At 38.8% G+C, this 19,662-nt stretch overlaps 1 protein-coding gene across 2 annotated transcripts in view; it reads right to left on the bottom strand.

The window, feature by feature from the left end:
* Positions 1 to 8,472: 8,472 nt before the first annotated feature.
* Positions 8,473 to 19,662, bottom strand: part of TET2 (tet methylcytosine dioxygenase 2) — a 76,245-nt gene continuing 65,055 nt past the window's right edge. For both annotated transcript variants that reach the window (XM_066573918.1, XM_066573919.1), the window contains exons 5-10: positions 19,188 to 19,396; positions 18,918 to 19,068; positions 14,228 to 14,317; positions 13,908 to 14,045; positions 12,959 to 13,316; positions 8,473 to 12,220 (exon numbers count right to left, since the gene is read on the bottom strand). In XM_066573918.1, the coding sequence (XP_066430015.1) occupies positions 10,860 to 12,220; positions 12,959 to 13,316; positions 13,908 to 14,045; positions 14,228 to 14,317; positions 18,918 to 19,068; positions 19,188 to 19,396 (2,307 nt within the window). In that variant the 3' untranslated portion in view covers positions 8,473 to 10,859. The remainder of the gene's footprint in view (positions 12,221 to 12,958; positions 13,317 to 13,907; positions 14,046 to 14,227; positions 14,318 to 18,917; positions 19,069 to 19,187; positions 19,397 to 19,662) is intronic.

Genomic DNA, 19,662 nt, shown 5'->3' on the forward strand with positions numbered 1-19,662 from the left:
AATTCCATGTTAGTCATCTAGATGAGGGGTAGAGAAGCTGTGACTCTACTGTAACTGCTATTTAAGCCAGTCTATGCTGCCAAAAATCAGCTTACAGTTGGCCTGCCAGGCGTCATGTCCTACTCTACATGAGAACAGATCTGTATGCCTATTCATTACAAGCTGTGCAGTATAAACTTTATAAACTCTGGTTCCAGGACCCGCTTCTCAGTGTTAGCAAGTCTGAAGGGCAGTCTTCTTCACCCTTGACTACAACCCTTAAAAAAGAAGCTCTCATTTAGTGTCTAAATGGGAGAGACTACCATCTAGACTTGCTAGTACTGCGAAGCGAGTATCAAGAACCAGTAATTAAGCATTAAGCTGTTTATAATACACTTTATATAATAAATGACATATCAGTCTTCATACATGCACTTCATTGATCTCATGCTTCCTCCAAAGAGGGCAGTCCTGACAGGTCTACTTTAAAAAGAATCTGTCACCTACCTTTAACCCTATAAGCCAAGTTTATGGACTGAAAGTAGGTGACCTGCTGAGTGCGAGGACATAAGTGTTATAGCTATCTTCCCTGTCATTTCCCAGTGTGAAAGCTTAAAGCCTCCGCTCATGCATTAAGCGGCACTTCAAGTAGTCCGCCTATTATAAAATTAGAACGGGTGGACAACTTAGCGTGCCTCTCAATGCACTGAGCGGCGGCTTTCAGCGCTGAAACCAGGGCAAATGACTGAGGAGGTAAGTATAACACTTACATCCCCGGACTCAGCTGGTCAGTTACTTTCAGCTCATAAGCTTAGCGTTTAGGGCTAAGAGTAGGTGACAGATTCCCTCTAAGGCCAAACAGAAACAGGGCAACAGTGTATACAACTCTTTTCTAGATTAACATAATACAAGGACTCAGCACATAATAACTCTCATTCATAAACAAAGAGTTTCCAAGTGCTACATTTTTGCACGCTTGTTAAAACCATGGCAACAACAGTTAACAATGGAATTAATCAGTAATGCAACTTGGTGCATGAGCCCATAAGACTTTCACTTGCCAAACCCCTGCCTTACAATTTGTCCCTTTAATTTATCTCAGTGCATTTAACTTTCACTTTAAACATTCTAAACTTTACATATTTTACAGTCTGCAGAAAAAACAAAATATCCAGCACATTTACAAAATTAGGTTCAGTTATGTGTCAATACATATACACACATACAATGAAAACTGGGATCAGAACAGCCTTGCACCCGAAAAACAGAAAATGATAGGATACAGCCTACTACAGCCTTACAGAAATATGATAGATTGGCGTGAAAAGAATACAAGCTGAAATATCCCTGAATTTTTAGAAGAAAAAGACTGAAGTTCAAGTTATACTTGTTAAGTTATCAAGTACTTAGAAGAGTTGTCATGTAAGTTTCTTTGATTTATTTTCACTCTAGGTGTTTGGGACGCGATGACAGTATGCCATGCAACACTCTTCTCTTCGCTCAGTGCCCTACTGCCAAACTAGTGCTGAGGTAAATGACAAGTAGGACATGCTCTCAGACCTATTATGTATCTTTAGCTCACATTGTGAAAATTGGTAGTAGGTCGAATAGCACCATCATAAATAACCTCAATTATTACAAGGTTTTTGATGTATCATTAGTTTAGAAGGAAAAAAATATATACAGTACTAAAAGAAAAGAAAAAACTAAAAAAATATATATGTTTATAATCCTTTCTATACAGGTCTTGTTTGTTAGTTTATTTGAATTTTCTTCTACAAATTCATCATTCTAAAATTACTATTCCAAGACAGCTGCCTTCTATGTTTGGCTACATTTAGAGGCGTAGCCCGGCTTGGAGTAAAACTAAGCATGTTATCCCAACTGTGTCCCCAAGAATGGAGAGCAAGCTTATAGATGATCTGCAAGGCAAGCAATTGCGATTCATAAGAATGCTTGTGCCAGTCAAATAGAACATGGCATTTAATACCTTCCAAGAAAATATCTCTCCACTTCTCCACATGGAGTTGTTGCTGTTTCGCAACATCTTTAAAATCTGTGAGATGAGCACCAAGATTGATTTTTGTAAGATTTCCTCCAATGATACAGACTATAGGCAACGAAAAACAAATGTGTAACTATAGAGATCTACATATTCATGGATTCCATGCGTTACCTTGTTGTTTAATGGGGGTAGAAGTACCTGTTACCATACTGTAGTTGCCCTAGGTAAGAGATTGGGTAAAATAAAATAAATCAAAAACATCTAGAATATGAGTACTAACTTGCCTGTGCAACACAAAGTGTGAATAAAGTTTTTTTAATAACTTAATCTCTTCCACCTCAAGAACTTTTAAAATGACTGCAAAGCCATTATATACTATTGAACAGGATGAACAGCTATATTGCAACATTCACAGATATGTTTTTTTCTCCAAACATAAACTGGCAATGTGTTTGGCCAGCTTTAGACTAAATTTTCTTCTTTGTCCTTCCACAGCTGTATGTTTCAACAACTCTAGTGCATGTGGAAAAGTGTGTATAAATCACAGTTTTGACCAGAGCCAGATTGACCTACAGGCATCGTAGACCTAAACCAATAGGAAGCCCTAGGATTAAGGCATTTGCTGTAAAGAAAACGTATACCGTATATATTGATGGGTGTGTATCTTAATGTAAATGAGGTCTACATTAACTAGGCGCTCATGGAGAGCACTAAATATTGTGAGAAAAGCACCACAAGGTTCTGCCTTACTTTGTCAGAACAAACATTCTAAACTCGTAAATGATTTAAAGTGGTTGTCTAGAATAATAAAGATAGAATTGCTTTCTTCTAAAAACAGTACCACACGTGTCTAAAGGTTGTGCGTGGCATTGCCTCTAGGCCCCAATTACTTCAATGAAGATGAGCTGCAGTACTACACACAACCCATGGACTGGTGTGGTCCTCTTTCTGGAAAACCAAAGCCATAGTTTTCTAATCCTGGACAAGCCCTCTAAGACCACCTTCACTCACGCAGGATCCAATGTGGAATTTCCAGTAGTGGAATCGCTGCGGTTTTTCCACAGTGTTTACAATACGAGCCAAGTGAAAAATTTTCAGAATCTCCTTCTCATGTAGTGGAATTTTCATGCTGTGAATATATAGGAAATTAGCAAAATGCTGCAAATTACGATCGGATCTAGTTATGTTGAGGAAACTGCGTGGAAATGCAGCAGATTTTCACCATAGAGATCAACGCAGAACATAAAAACCACACCAGAATCCACAAATTTGCTTTTGTTGTGGATTTATAAGCTTTTCGGCTGTGGGAAAGCACTGAATCTGATTGGAAATCTGAGTTTGTTGATGTTTGAAAATTACATTTGCCAATGCAGGAACTACCACCACCATATCACAGAAAAGCAGCAGAAATTCAACAGAAAATCTGCACATAAAAATGTACATAATCAAAATCTACAAAGCTCATTAAGGTCCAATGTCCACGGGTGGATAAGCTGTGGATTCCGCGGAAGAGCAGGAGATGAAAAAAAAAATCTCTACTGCGTACGTGCACCGACGCTTCCAAACACATCAGCAGTGAAGACCTAAACAGGTAAGCACTGTCCTCAGCTGTGGACAGGGTAGGAGTCTGCTGTAGGCTCCCGCATGCAGAATCCAACCCGCCCGTGGACACGAGGCCTAACTTTGGCCATCTGCAGAAAAGCAGCAGAAATTCTGCAGCTCAGACATCGTATGTGAAGGTAGCCTTGCAGTGTGGGCAACTTGATGGGTTGGAAGGCATCAGACAATCTGTGCTTACAGACTCCTGAGATGTAAATCTAGTAATGACTTAAAGGTTTTCTCCATTTATGAGGCGTTTGAGAGAATACATACATATCTGTGAAAGTTACTATCTTACAAAGGCCACTTACACACTACAGTTATGAAGTTCTATTCTTTTGTCCATTCACAATTACCAAAAATGGGAATATAACCCAGCCCAGGGGAAGAAGGAAAGCATTTATAAACACTTTGGGAATATTTGTTTCCTCGTCACACTGGGTTTAATCCCCATTATTAGTATTTAAGGACAGATTAAGGAACAGAACTCCTGAACGCGAATGTGCATGGCATCTTAAGGAACTAACCTATTCAAAACATTAAATTGTTTTTTCTTATTTCACAGTTGAGGTGATTTACAAAGATGCAAAAATGTGGCAGGCAAAACAAATTCTGTTTTATTATATCTGCAGATACAAATGTTTTCCCAATAATTCTCAGAAAGCCATGATTATACATCTGCCCTTTTTAGTGAGCCGGGCTTTCATGGGTGTGAGATAGGTGCACACATCAGCCCTTATATACAGTCATTGTCAAAAAAAAAATCAAGCACCTAGAAGGAGATGTTGGAATTGCACAAACCTTTGTGCGATTGTAACATCTATGTAAGTGATTACAATGTCAGGGCAAAAAGATAATCTATTGCAGAAAATTGACCCCTTGAAGGGAGGCTCTAGTATCCTGTTGGGTTGCCTCTAGCTTGGATGCAAGATGCGATACGGGGGGAGGAGTGGTGGAGGCATACAGGTTCTCTATGGTATTCTGCAGCATATTGGTCCATATGTTTTGTAACCAAGTCTCTAGATCGTGCAAACGCATAGGCTGTCGAAGTTGACATCCCAGATGGTCCCATACATGCTCATTTGGTGATAAATTTACCAACTGGGCAGGCCACGAATGTGTAGCAATGTTGTGGAAGCATTCCTGTGACACCATTGCTGTGTGCGGCCTAGCATTATCCTGCTGAAAAATCCTTCTTGGAAGCCCTGCTATGAGAGGCTACACATGTGGCTGTGAGATGTCCTGAACATAAAACTGAGCTGTCGTTGTCCCTCGTACCACTACTAGGGGTTACCAACTGTCGTATGCGATGGCTCGTCAGACCATCACACCAGCAGTTGGGAGCAGTGTTCCACTACACAACAAAGGCAGGATTGAGGTGCTCACCATTGGGTCTCTAGGCATGAACACAGCCTTCATCAGTGTCCATACGGAAACTGGATTTGTCACTAAAGACAACCAGGTTCCACTCTGTAGAAGTCCAATTTTGTTGTTGTGAATGTGAAAGCGAATACACATAAAGAGCACCAAGAGACCAAGTGTCCATCAGCCAAGTGCCTGGAAATTGTTCGGACAGATACAGGGACCCGTAACGATGGTGCCACCTGTCTTTGGCTGGTGGAAATGAAACAATTGGAGCTGCTTATGCTTGTTGGACGAAAAGACGATCTTTTCTACTGGTGGTCTATTGAGAGAGTTCTGAGCCTGGTCTCCATGTGTGTATGCTCTCACGCATTCACTGGTTCCAACACCTTCTAACCATCTGGTCAGAATAGCCCAAGTGGCGGGCAATTTGTTGATATGACCATCCAGCTCTTCACATTCCAATAATTCGGCTCCTCTCAAACTCTGTTAACTGGATGAAATCTCTTTGATTGCGTTGTAGAGGCATGTCTGGTGGTCAAGAAGTGCTGCACAAGTGGAAAAAGAGGTCCAGCACACACAAGAAGCCTCTGAAAGCCTTTTGATAGGCCAAAGGTCGAACCACTTTTAGTGCAGGCAAGACTATTCATCTAATCATGCTGCAACTCTAATGATTTGCATATCTGCCTAAGATGTAACTGTATGTTGAGTTTTCCAGCAAAAAGGCATCTCCTTCTAGGTGCTTTATTTTTGTAATAATAAAGTGACCATCCGGGCTTCCCTTAACTATAGGTCCTTTTACATGCGTTTTTTTGCTCATGAGTGCTAATCAGCATTAGCAATTCGATCTGTGCTCATAGTTCCATTTACATGTGGAAATCAACGTGACTATAAATGTTCATTCACACCAGCACATTCCCTGTTCACATAGGAAGATGTACTGCCGACAAACGATGATTTTAATGTTGGCATAAAAGATGCAATATTTTGTACAATGTGTTCACTGATCACTGGTATGTTTACACAAGACAGTAATTGGGAATAAACATTTGTACATACATTTGTTTGGTCAATCATGGGCCAGTGTAAAAGAGCCTCATTTCACACAGGCAAATTTCCTGCCTGGATGAGCGCTGATTGAGGATACAAGTGAATGGATGCTCATCTAAAGGGCCTTTTACATGAACCAATGCAAATTGCATGGGAACGAATCATCATTCGTACATTCACACAGTTTTCATATTGTCATCGGCACATCCCTTTTTTACACAAGGAGATATGCTATAGAAAAATTATTTTTTGGCCCATGTAAAAGATGTAAACAGTTGACAAATGAGCATTTGCTTGTTTGTCGGCTAATCATTGTTTTGTTTACACTGGGCAATAATTCTTTGGCCAATTGCTGGCCCATGTAAAAAGCCCATTTGCTTTAGTACTGTGTGGCAATTACCTGATAATCATCTTTTGTCACTGGCGCCTTAGTAATCTGTATATTATAATCATTCTGCCCTTACTGAATTAGAGGTCACCTTTCCATGCACTGACTTCCTGGTGATCCTGGGATAGACTTCTGCTTATAAAGAGCAGCTAATCAGAGGAGGCAGAGCTGCAAGTGGAGGGACAGAGCAGCAACCAATGATGAGACAGGAGGAGTGTCTCCGTGGACCAATGATGATAAAGGGGTTGCGTCTCAGACTCCTCATAAATAATGTAAATAAATTGTAGTTAAGCTTTCACAGCTCTCTCCTAAAAAGCAGCCAAGGAATAAAATGTGAGGAATAGCAGGTAATCTTCCTCTGTAGGTACTGACTTTAACTGCTCCTCCAGCTTAGTACTACCAGAGATGTGGGCATTAACCTCTAAACATCCCTACATCACCAGGGAAGCAAACGATTACCCAATCCAGTATTCTAAGCTCCCAGGGAAATTGCCCAGTATCCACTTTTTGAGATCACCAGAGAAGCATGGATTCACTGTTTTACGAATGTGTGCCACCAGGGTAGCAGACATTAGGCCCTCCACTATCATAGACTGTCAATTAAACTGAAATTAACCCTTTCACTACCCTACACCAACAGGCAAGCCTCAAATTAGTCAAAAAAATTTTTAGCTCCTGATTTTCTGTTGAGTGTGTTTTATGGTCGGGTCTGTTCTAGACTCCGAAAAATATGACAAATGGTTACTACGAGCTATAAGGTCTGTTTCACATCTCAGTTGGAACCCCTGGTCAGAGGTTCCGTCACAGCCTGGGTCAAAGCATCAGAAGAAAAAGTGCTGCATGTAGCGCTTTTTCTTCAATCCAAAAGTCGGGGACCCAAGTGGAAACCAAACGGACCCTTTTTTAGTCAATGTGGTCCATTCAGCGCTGTTCAGTTCCATCCTGAGACGGAGCCATACGGCCGTGGAGACTTCTCTTTCCTGCTCCCTGAACAGAGCAGGGAAGCAGAACCCCAAATGCAGGTGTAAAACCACCCTAAGATTACTTGTAACCTGAGAAAGTTTGGATACAGGAGGGCTGGTGTGTACACAAGGCGTTACGTTGAAGCCATTTAAATAAGTAAAAATGTCCGCTCAGCCACATGTTTTGCAGTCAGTAAACAACCATAAATTAGTTCAAACTTATGAATACATTTAATTATCTGTGTGCTAAAACTTTGTAGCTTTGATGCAAATGTACTTCTAAGTGAGTACTATTTGTGATAGCTTATTGTATTCATATGTAAACTGTGACATAAAATTCAACATTGCATAAATGAAATATTATTCTTAATAAGAAACTTTGGTAGAAAAAAATATAAACTACCTATCAATATTTTAAAACATAAAAACCTTACTATATCCTAAAATGCACCATTATTTAAAGGAACATGTATTAGTTATGTAGTCCACGCTGCAAAATTCACCATATGAAATAGTCAATTGTGGTAAGATTATTGATACATGCATCCTATATGTTCATATTCAAACTTCCAGATCAGTTCCAGCAGGATTAATAAACTGTAATAGACATTAACCTTCACCATTCAGATACCAAGTGGATTATATTCGGTCAAAATACATTAATTATGGATAGATATCGGTTACTCCACAGTATGAATGAGATCCAAACAGCTTTACGGCATCCAAGATGATCCTGATTTAAATTACAAATTATAAATGAAGTATTAATTGATTTTTGTCATTTATTTGATACATCATGTTATTAGCACTGATTTTGCTCCCGTTTTCTACACGTGTCTAACAAAATTCAAACAGATTATATTTTATACATAGGTTTAAGCATGACAGCCAATTAGTCCCACTGGAACATAATAAATAAAGATATTTACAAGCAAAATAAACCAAAATTAAAATTCCTATTCATCTAAAACTTTTTATGTAGGTTTTGGTAGAATTAAAATTAAAAAGGGGTATGTTGAGCCCAGCGATTAAAAAATGAATGTTGGCGGGAGTACAGCGCCAGCTCTGCCCCTTCCCTATCTGCCACAATCCTGTATTATGGGGGGGGGGGGGGGGGGGCAGACAGGTATTTGCATTGTAAAACATTTTTTACACACATGCATTGCTGTATGGTTGTGCATGTGTATTAAAATGATGTTCTACAGTGCTGCAGGCCGATTGTAGAGATCTTACAACTTCCATATTTTATTATTGTGTGCCAGTATATATTTTTTCTTTATGATTGTTGTCTTTAATTACTCAAATTCAGAAAATTCCAATAAGAGCAACATTAATGTTTTCGTAGAAGTAAGCGCTGAAGTCATTAACTTGGAAATACATGAAATGTATTGTAGGATAATGTTTTTAAAAAATAGGATATGGGTCAGTTGCTTGAAATAGCAACTACATCAAAAGTTGACTTATTATACTCTATCAGGTAGATTCTACCTATGTATCTCAATGCTGCATGGTCATTTCTACTGTTTAGTAGTAAAGGATATTGTATCACATTCTGCTTTACTTCTATGTAGGGAATATAAGGAGAGTATAGAAATGGCCTGGCAGCATTGATGACTTTCAGTATCACTAATTCATTGTTGCTGTAGGAAAGGTGGAGAATCCCAGGTCTCAGACAGAGCCAGTAGAGAGCTGGAGTGGGTTATGGACACTTTTGAGGGCATTTTTTTTTCTAAAATACATGTACTTTGGTCTGAAAATAATTTTTGCAATAGGGTTTTATTAAGAATGTTGCGCTGTTTTGCGTCTGCGTCTCCTATCTATTACAGTATATCACAAGCTGCAGACTGCCTTTCACTAGCAGATCTGTTGTACTTACCTTACAGCTCAGTCTCCAGTCCCTCTCTGCCTCTCCTGAACCATCTTATCAGCTGATTAATGACCAGACTTTGTTTTGTTGCAAAACTTTTTAAGTCCACATATGCATTTAAGTAAAAAAAGACCTCCCAAAAGGTATCTATGACCTTTTAGCACATGACAACCGGCAATTTACCTTTAACTAATTTATATTGGGAGATATATTTTCTAATAAACATATGATTATGTACAAAAACAAAAAAAAAAACTACATAAGATGTGAAGGATTATTAAAAAGTTTCTTTAATGCAAACCTAGAGCCACGTCATTAAAATTTAAGAGAGATTTTTCAAAAGGAACACGAGGTTCTTCTTGTAGTCATAATGGTTGATAAGAAAATGTAAAAGATATGAACTGTGTGGTTAAAAACTTTTTAGACTTGGCCTATTGCCATATCCATATAGCACCGCCTGAATACCAAAGTTATAAAACAGTATGTCTTTCACATTTAACTAAAACATAAAAATGGCCAGAAAGGACAACTTACTCTTAAATCAGACATTTGTACCATTAAATAAATACATTCTCCATATTAAAATATTAAATCAGAATAATTTTAAAAATGATGTTCGCATCAAAAGCTAGGTATAATGATCATTAATTGTAAAAATTTGTTAGATTATGAGCAGCGTCCTCAAAAAAAACCTTTATATTAATTCTATGTATGACATAAGAAGAAAACGTAACTTTTTTCCGGTTGTGTACTTGGCTTAGGTTAGCATCAAAAAATCTTTAAAAATGAATACTTTTGATTTAAAGGAATTGGTTTTTAAAAAAGAGCAAAAAATAAAAAATAAAATACTATATACAAAATAGATATGCAATGCAGGATATAGCAGGTTATATAGTACGCCCTTTCATTTGTGATCACTAGGTTATAAATTGTAAATTAGTAAATATAAAAAGTGATTAGAATTTAATTAAAAGTGTACTTTTTCTCGCATTATCCAAACTTGCTTAAATTTATGTATACTCATTAGATGGTATTAATCTTTCAAGGCATTACGTTTTCATAAAGACGCACATGATAGCACCAATTTTTCTAAATGTCCAAATATTTTCAGTGTTTCTTTCAAAATTATGATCTGTGTATCTACTACTTCAGCACACTGGAGGTCATTATTCAGCTATTATCGAGTAGGTTAAAAAAGTTGCAATTCCAGTATCATTTAGCACATTAAGAAGTCAGCACCACAAGGTCTTTGTAAGATTCCTGATGTTGTAATACTACAGCAAGTTTATCTCTGGCTCCTACCTAGGCATTACTTAATATAAAAGTGGTCACAGATGTACAATGTTGTATGGTCAAAGATAGAAAATACTATTTTTCTTCATCCAATAAACCTGTTTTGATATCCGTTGAACACCATTGCATAGGATGATTGTATTCTTTGACATATTCTGTGACCGGTTAGTCAAAGAAGAGAGAAATGATGGTGAAGATACCTTTTCTTGGTTTTGCTGGTATTCTTTCCCATAGATCACATTTATGTTTAGTCAAATACTGTCCCCTCTCACTCACAGCATTCCACACAACCACATGAACAAGCCTATCAGAAAATGGTGCACCAAACTGAAGTATGTGAGGTAACCCAACAGACTATATGTATCTGTTGTAAGGACCTGTAACCCGTGTTAAGGCGTATGGAGATGTGGTGACTTGTGAGTCTGTGGTCATTGACATTGTCCTCTGTGTGAGTGATTTGATGAAGCGTAGATACGTTGGTTCAGCAGGCTCATGGGTTGGTTCAACAGGTTCCCGCTTAGCCTTTTTATTATAAGATTTTGGAGCAACATAATCTGGACCATATCTTTCACAGTCCTCTTCTTTTTCCCTGGCTTTTCCTGCCATCTTTGCTTCCCACAATGCCAAGCCATGCTTTGGCTCATTCATGCTTTTATGTTGATAAAACACTAGTGATATCCTAGTAGGGTGATTTCTATTGGGGTCTTTCAAAGGGGTTGTAGCATGGAGCTCACGCTTTGCACATTCAATGAGGATTGAACCATGAGTTGGGGCCACTGCCACTCCTCCTATTTCAGGATCTAGAAAGCTTTGCTCACTGTCTGACCACACTTCTTGTGGGTCTTCTGGAACAGTTGCCTGTGGTAGCTTTTCCTGAACATTAGCACCATTAGCTCTACTGAGACCTCCCATAGTAGTTCTGTCATGATTAAGACTTGGAAGCATTTCGGGTATCCCATTTATTACATGAGAGTGCATATCACTGCTTTTACCATGAATGTGCAGAGGGCCAGCTCTGCCTCCCATGGATGCATTGCTTTCATGAGCCCGGAAGGAGTGTGGAAGAGAGTAATCACCATTCTTACTCAGAGAACTGTATTCTGTATTAATAAGATTAGGGTTTGCCTTGGAGACAGCTTCCATCAAGTGATTATCTCCTTGATGCACAGGGTAAGGGTTAAATGATCCCATGGGATTAGAGTTTGGTTTGAGATTGCAGCCATTAAAATCCTCAACTTGTGCACTTTGGTTTCCATAATTCATATATTTATGATCATAGGCCTTACTGTTAGCAAACCTCTGCTGGTACAATGACTGAACTGGAGGCATACTAAGATTAGCCACTGGATCTTGGTTTTTAAACCTGTAAAACATATGTTGTTGTGGTGAAGGATAGTGACTGAGATATGGAGGACAGTTGTCCATTGGAACATTTCCATTACATGGGTATGGGGGACATGGACTACTTGGATTTAATGATCCTTGGTAGGGGTTCATTGGAGTGGAGGCACAGGAGTTTGGAGGTGCATGAAAAAGATCCATGTGATTAGAGCCAGGAAAGTTGGAAGAGGCATTCTGATAAGGGTCGGCCAGGTTAGGAATCCTTGCATAATGGTTATTTGGATCTGCTGTAGAAAATGAATTCATGGGGTTTGTGTGACCAATGTTAGGAATGGAACCCGGTTGCATGGCTTGTCCTGAAATTCGTAAAAGGTCTGCAATTAAGAACAAAATTGAATTATACATTCACTTGGTTAAAAAAAGTAGATTTTTAATTTACATTAAACTCAATATTAACTGTTTCAAGGACTGTGTATAAGCATGCAAAAATGTATTCACCAAGGAGCCAATCATCAGTGTGGTCCAAAATTATTTTTAACATGTCTGAAATATCATACTTGTTACACATTCCCAGACAGTGTACTCAGTTCTCACACTGATAATTTCTGCAAGAACTTACAAGAGATGTACCAGATATATCACTATAAAACAAAATGGACACCCAAAATCACTTATGGAAAGTTTTTCTTTTTTTTTGTGTTCATATGTTGAATAAAAAATGGCCTAAAATGGCCCTATCAAAGCATATCTGTCCGAAGTTCTATAGTGTTATATCGGAGGACAGAACAGGATAAAGGAGATGCTCATTGAAATATGGAGTACCATACTTGGATCCTGTTTAAAAGCCTTCCAAGCTTGAGCATGTATATAAGGAAACATGTCAATCTTCACTTTGTGAGGGACGTCACACTGTCAAACTCACTCAGTTTATCAAATATAATACAGGGGTTACCAATAGCTATGCCATCGGTATTACATGGCAAGGCTTTTGATATTACATAGTGTCCATTTGAAATCATAGCAGCAATGATCTGATATTTAGATTTGAGTGCAACAGTTTATATAGGTAAATCATAATACAAGCTACTTTCTGGAATCGGTGTTTTCCTTACCTGCAAGCTGTTTTTCATGGTTGGCCAACTCAGAATGTGCATTCTTGTAACGAGAAGATTTCTCTTTTTCACCTTTGCTTGGGCCATTTTCTGAGTTTGCTGAGAGTTTTTCTGCTGCTGCTTTTTTGGCTTCCATTTTCTTTTGCCGACAGGTTTTCACAGGCTCTGCCAGCATTCTCACTTGCCTACGGAAAGAAGTCAGAACCTGGATAGCACCTGTTCTTTTCTTCTCTTCCTGCGCCTCTGTGCTGCCAAATTCATCCATATTAGAGACTTTATAAAGAGGTAAAACATGCAGCTGCTCATCCTGGGGTAATTTACCAATTTCACGATTGTCTTCTCTGGTTAAAGTGCAAACCTGATGGACAATGGGGACACAAGATTACTAAGTCTGTTGGATTTACATGGCATGGAAATTATTTGAAGAATGATTCTCATTTATATGTGCAAGTATGCTAATATTCATAAGACAGGATGACGAAAAAAGTTTTGGAAGAAGAAAGCCCAGGCAATAACTTAAATAGATATAGGTTGGGTATACAGAAGAGAAGAGTCCACATGGCAAAGACTAAACTCTGTCCCTATGAATGTACCATGTTTTGCCAAACCATACAGGCATGCCTGGTGTTTGACACTTAGACCATTTTAGCACTATTTCGCTTGCTAACTATGTAGGTCTTCTGGAAAAGGGAGCCTGGCATAGGTTCTCACCACCCAACAGCAAAGGTGATGGTACCAACAACTGTGGGCCAAAGATTTTTTGCCATAGATGATGAAATCTTTTTTGTAGAATGTCGGAGCATTAAGTTTAGAGATACATTGTTCTATTAACTTGTCTAAGTGTCTGTTAGATTAGACGCTTCTCTGTGAGACCATACAACATGCAGACTTTTTCTATCATTAACTTGCTTTTTTCCTTTTAACCCGTTTCAATGAAATTCTAACTCACCAGTGTGCTGCCATTTTGCATATTGTGCAAATCTCTGTGAGAATGAGCGCAAAAGTCCAAGCAAGCGGTAACTCCTGAGAAAGGGCGACCTTCCTTCCTGCCAAGTCGACAGTCTGGGGCTCTGTGCTCATGCTCAACCTACATGCCAAAGAGAAAAAAAGATACATTAGTAATACAATATTCTGCTTTTTATTTGTATTGCCCATTAGTTATTTGTGTCCGAATACATATTATTTAAATGTGCACCTAGAACATGAGAAAAGGAGTACTGGAATTCTATCCTTAAATAACTATCTCAGCCAGAATAGCATCATAAATACCTGGTTATTATAGGCATCTGGTGCAAGCTTCCTGTAGATTGGTGCCATCATTGTTGACAAGTACTGGAGACTGTCTTCCAACTTCTCTTCCTATATTGGAAATAACAAACCTGTCTTCAGCTTTCCAAAATTACTTTTTCCAAAACAGGATTTCACAGATAAAAGAGGTACTAATCATAAATCTAAAAATGTATATTCCATAGACCCACAGCTTAAAATGCCATTCCAAGGTAAGGGAATAAGAAATAGCATAATTAGTTAAAGGGCTTTAATATTTTGTTTAATACTGATGGCAAAATCATAGCAGTTATGCCTAATACAAACCCATGATTATTATATCTTTTCCTTCGGGTAGAACATTATTGTGTGAACAGTGAAAAATCCTACCCCCAGGACCAACAGAGTATGGGGATCCTCATTTCTCTGGACAGAGCAGTAGATCTGAACATGTGGTTGATCCTGGTATTGCAACGCAGCGGTGACCACTTGTTTAGAACATAGCAGGGGCGTATAGAGCTTTAAAGGCCCCCATACACATTAAGGCCCATTAACACGGAGCAATGATAGCTCAAAGATCGCTCAAATGACAGTTTGAGTGACAGCTTTGAGTGATCATTTTGTATAAACTATTAAGTAGCTACTCAGCTACTTAATAGCTATTTAGTGTGCAAATGAAGCCTTTAGCTGAATGCAGTTAATAGCCTGAGGGCTCTTATCTGCTTTCAGTTCTTTTGTTCTCACAGAGGAAACAATGCTATCAGCACTACCCTGGAGAATTCCTGATAAGGCTGAAGTACGATTTTTAGGTTGGACTGAATTTAACGATCAGCTAGCAGTGCACAAAAAGTGCACGATGGCCATGCGTTTAGATGCAACGATGATCGGTCAAACAATTGCTTTTTAGTGATTTTTGAGCGATAATTGCTCCGTGTAAATGGGCCCTTAGGAAGAAGTCTGCTGGCCTTCCAATTATGGTGGGGCTGCCCGTATGTCGCTTGTCTATGGGGGCCTTTCAACTTTCCCCCAACAAATGAAGTCTGGAAAAAGACAGAGCAGGCACATTGAATTTCAGTGCTGAATCCTTTTGTTCCCCCCTGGAGATAAGCCACCACGAGAGCTGTCCGGTAGAGTCTAACCTCCATTTGTCCATTAAAAACCATATGAACAATTGGCCAAACTGAGTGTTCATTTATGTAGAGGAATCACCAGAAATAGCTGTTGGATGAATGAGCCTTAAGTTAACAACTCTTGAAGGTGTATGGGTATTTTAAGGCCATCAATTGAAATTCCTGGGAAACCTCTTCAAACTTATAATAATGTGAAAACCCTGTAAAATTCTAAATTTAATTAGCAGCAAAATTGTAGAACTTCAGCTGGGAAGGCCTTAAAATTGCAGTTTTTTGCATGCAGAAAATTTCTAAAGTATTACCTTTGATATGCCATATTTTCAAACTGTCTAGTCAAGGTTTCTGCTGTCTAAATGTTAGACAGGATAAGTAAATCTATTAACTAAAACTAGCGAATGACCTACTCAAGTACGCATGTCCTCAGTAAATATGTACTGTATATATATAACTGGGTATATTAAAATGAATGGTTTTAATTAGCCACAACACGCAAACCTACAAAGGACTAACGTAAAATGAGTTCACATACCAAGAAAAAGAACTGTAACAAGCAGGTTGTTAGTGAAGAGGTAATAGCTAATACTAATTCATGCATAAAGTTCATCCTGTGTATATAGTATAGTATAAAGTGCATCAGTGCAAAAAAGCACAAGTTACATACTAGGCAATGATGGACATAATAGACATGAACATAAGCATAAACCCTGAAAGTCACGTCCTTCCAGATGCAGGTTTTGGATCAACAAGTTATGTCTGGGTGTGGTCTCTTCTTATATGGGTGTAGGTACCTTATGCTTTTGCGCTGATGCACTTTATATTATATACACAGGGTGAACTTTATGCATGAATTAGTGTTGTTGCCTATTTACTAATGATCCGTTTGCTATGATCCTTTTTCTTGGCAGATGAACTCATTTTTATCTTTGTGTAAATAATAAAGATATTTTATATGCAATACTTCTTTGGATTTTCATCCTTTATACTGAAGGTTTATAGGATTCATATATCTGCCCATTGTTCATTAAGTGGGCACAATAACTCCACTAATTCCTGTTTGTTAGGGCAATATATGGATTTCTTTAAGGGTTTTTTCACACGAGCGTATGCGTTTTTACGTTTTCTCTCTGGCGCCGTAAAATCACATGAAAGGACGTCTTTCTGCCAGGGTAATTAGCGTTTTCTTCCCCATTTACACGAACGTTGAGTGTGGTTTTTAACGAAAAAACACGTTGCACCCTGGAAAACCCTCACTCGCTTTATTCCTCTGAATTACTTCTAATGCCTGCATAGAGGCACCTATAAGTTTTTTGCAGCCTCTCCCTCCCTTTTTCCCCCGCTACCATAGGAGTTTATGGGACTGTCTGGCATATATTGGCCAAAACATAGTTCCAGAATTATCTTTCTGCCCAATATTCATACATTTTTTTGGTCGTGTATGTCCCATTTTTTATGTTTTTACGTGCCGTATATTCGCCCATGTGCACGGATGCATTGGAGCCAATGCTTCACATGGTCACTACTGCTGGGCGTACAAACGCGTCATTTATGCAATTGTGTGAAAGAGCCCTAAGGTTGATATTACATGCAGTGTTTCTCCGTTGCAAACCACTGGCGAAACTATGCTGATTGCAGCCAGCACCTGGACTCATGATATTGATGGAATCGATGAGTCCAGCTGCCTGCTGTGGAGAGAGACTGTGTGTAATAGTTGTTGTGGTTCACCGGCCGTGTGGATTGGCACATGGGTGATGTCACGGAGTCAGCCCCGACCCACATAACCCACACACCGGCACATGCTCAGTGCCAAACTGGCATTGGAAGCAGTCATGAGCACTTCTTTGTTGGCGTGTTGATGCATTGGTGGGCTGGGAGGTGTGTTCCAGATGGTCAATCAGGGCTTGTCTGTACACATTTATTCCAGCTCCTCTTCATGGAGAACGCTGGTTATATTTCTAGTTTGAAGGTGCTTTTGGTCAAATTGGCAACTCCGTTCTGTTCTACAGTTAGATAAGTCTTTTTGGTGTAAATATTTGGGGTGTTGTAACATTTATCTCCTGACTTAGGGCTATCTCTGCATTGGTTTTTCATCTGGTTTATTGTGTGATTGTTTAACATCCATTCAGTATATGTAGTTTATTGTAGCAAACATTATCCCAGTTTGCAACTAGGGAGAGTCAGGTTTGCCTCAGCCTGCACCATTCTCATGTATTGAACTATTCATGGATATACTGGAGCAATGTCTAGTTTTAAGTTTGGCAGTTGAGATCATTACATGAAAACAAAAGATCTACCTGTTTGTAAAACAGAGGTCGGGAGAGAAGTCCTAATGAGAACTATCCCTACAGTTAACTGTGAAATTAGTCACTAAGGTTAAACCAATTAGCAGTGTGGAAACACTGATTCTTTCCCGCTGGAGCCTGTCACTCTGATAGTGTCTGACTATAGTGCACAGGCATAACAAAATGCTACACCAACAATACACTTCTACCAGTGTACAGATTACCAGCTGCAGGGAGCTAGCAGATTTAATTGTCATCAAAACATGGAATATGCTGCACGGGACCATAAATAGAGTGAAATGGCACCCACGGTTTAGGTGGCATATCTTAACACCAAGAATGAACCTGACGTGTCGTCAGAATAGATTGCTCATTCCAAATCATACAACCCATAATTGTAAACAGATAGGTACAAGATATCTAACAAATGCATAGAAGTGTGAATATGTCATTCATAGTAGACAGTACATAGAGTTTTACATCCAATGGCACAGTAACATTTCAAGGTAGAGCTCCATCAATCTTCTACCATGAATAATTTCATGAATTAGTTTCCTAATTTGCTTATAGACATGTCCGTTAAAAATGCGATGTGCTAGAAAATATGGTAGATTGTTTTTTATGAAACATCTGAACTACTTTAACTACTTCAAGAACAAGAAGTCATGGCCAACTGTATTTTCTCGTATGTCCTGTGCATAGAGGCGTAACTTGAAGCTCCTGGGTGTGTGGCACAGGAGTGTTTCGGAACCCTTGGGCACCAGTGCTTGGATGTGACTGCTACCTATGTACCCATTATACCCATGCATTTTCCTGGGCCTAAACAATCCCTGCATTGAGCATGAGCTTGGAACAGATGACCCTGGAGGCTCCATCTAATTCTACGAATCAATGACTTTGAAGCCAGATATAATTGTTCAAGACTATGTCAGAAGTAAAGCAGGCATTCCATCATACAATTATTTCAATTCCAATGAGATTACAATACATAACAAGTGTAAACCACAGGATGGTATTGAAAGTCAACGGAGAACTTTGTCCTGTCAGTATGGGAAATGCTTCTTTAGCAGTAGTGGCTATTTTTTCATATGATATTGTGTAAACAGTATCACTATACTGTTTGTAATGTGGCAACTGTTTTTCAATTTGAACACTACGTGATACAAATCAGCTCCTAACATCCTAGTGATAAGCCACTATGTTGGTTTTGACCACATGTCTATTTAATACATTCTATTTTATACACGCATGCATGTAAGTACTAATGAAATAAGTGACACTTACCTCTTTTGGGTCATCACAAATAAGTTTAAATTTCCTGGGGATTTTACTTCTAGCAAACTTGCACCCATTGTAGTACATACTCCAAGAGCATCCGAAAGAAAACGAGGCACCACAGGTATCGGGGTCCAGCCCCTGGCATGCACAGGTACGCCTGAATAACATGAAAGGTTTCTGTTAATGGTCATGCAAGATTACCAAAGCTATTCAATGTGCCACTGTAGAGTAGGCAAGAAACAAGGTGGTTTCTTTCCATCATCTCATCCAACTTACTCTTCATTGAGAGCACAACGTCTGTTTGTCAAGGTTCCATACTTCCGTAGCGTTTCAGTGAGCTCATTGTACATCTTATCTGCTAAAGTTGTAGATATCCCTTCCCAAACCAGGATCAAAATCACTATTACAGCAGTTTCACAGGAGTGCCCTGCTCGTTCTCGCACCAAACACAGCATTTTCTCCTCAACTCCACTTCTTCGAATGACCTGTTAACAAATCAACAAGCTTGTGATGCAAAATAGCGTTTTTTTTTAAAGCAGATTTAGTGGTACAATGTTCTACTTTTAATTAAAGCAGTCCATGTACTGTAAATATATCAACCAACACAAATAAAAGCATTGCATTAGTATAAATATAGCAGTACAACACGTCAATGGACTAATTTTACTATACTAGTCATGAGTATCACATGAAGCATCGGTAGCAGAAATAGAATTACAGTAGTACTGACTAATATCCAACTGAGCTACAT

Source organism: Eleutherodactylus coqui, chromosome 7, assembly GCF_035609145.1.
Source record: "Eleutherodactylus coqui strain aEleCoq1 chromosome 7, aEleCoq1.hap1, whole genome shotgun sequence".
Classification (NCBI taxonomy): Eukaryota; Metazoa; Chordata; class Amphibia; order Anura; family Eleutherodactylidae; genus Eleutherodactylus; species Eleutherodactylus coqui.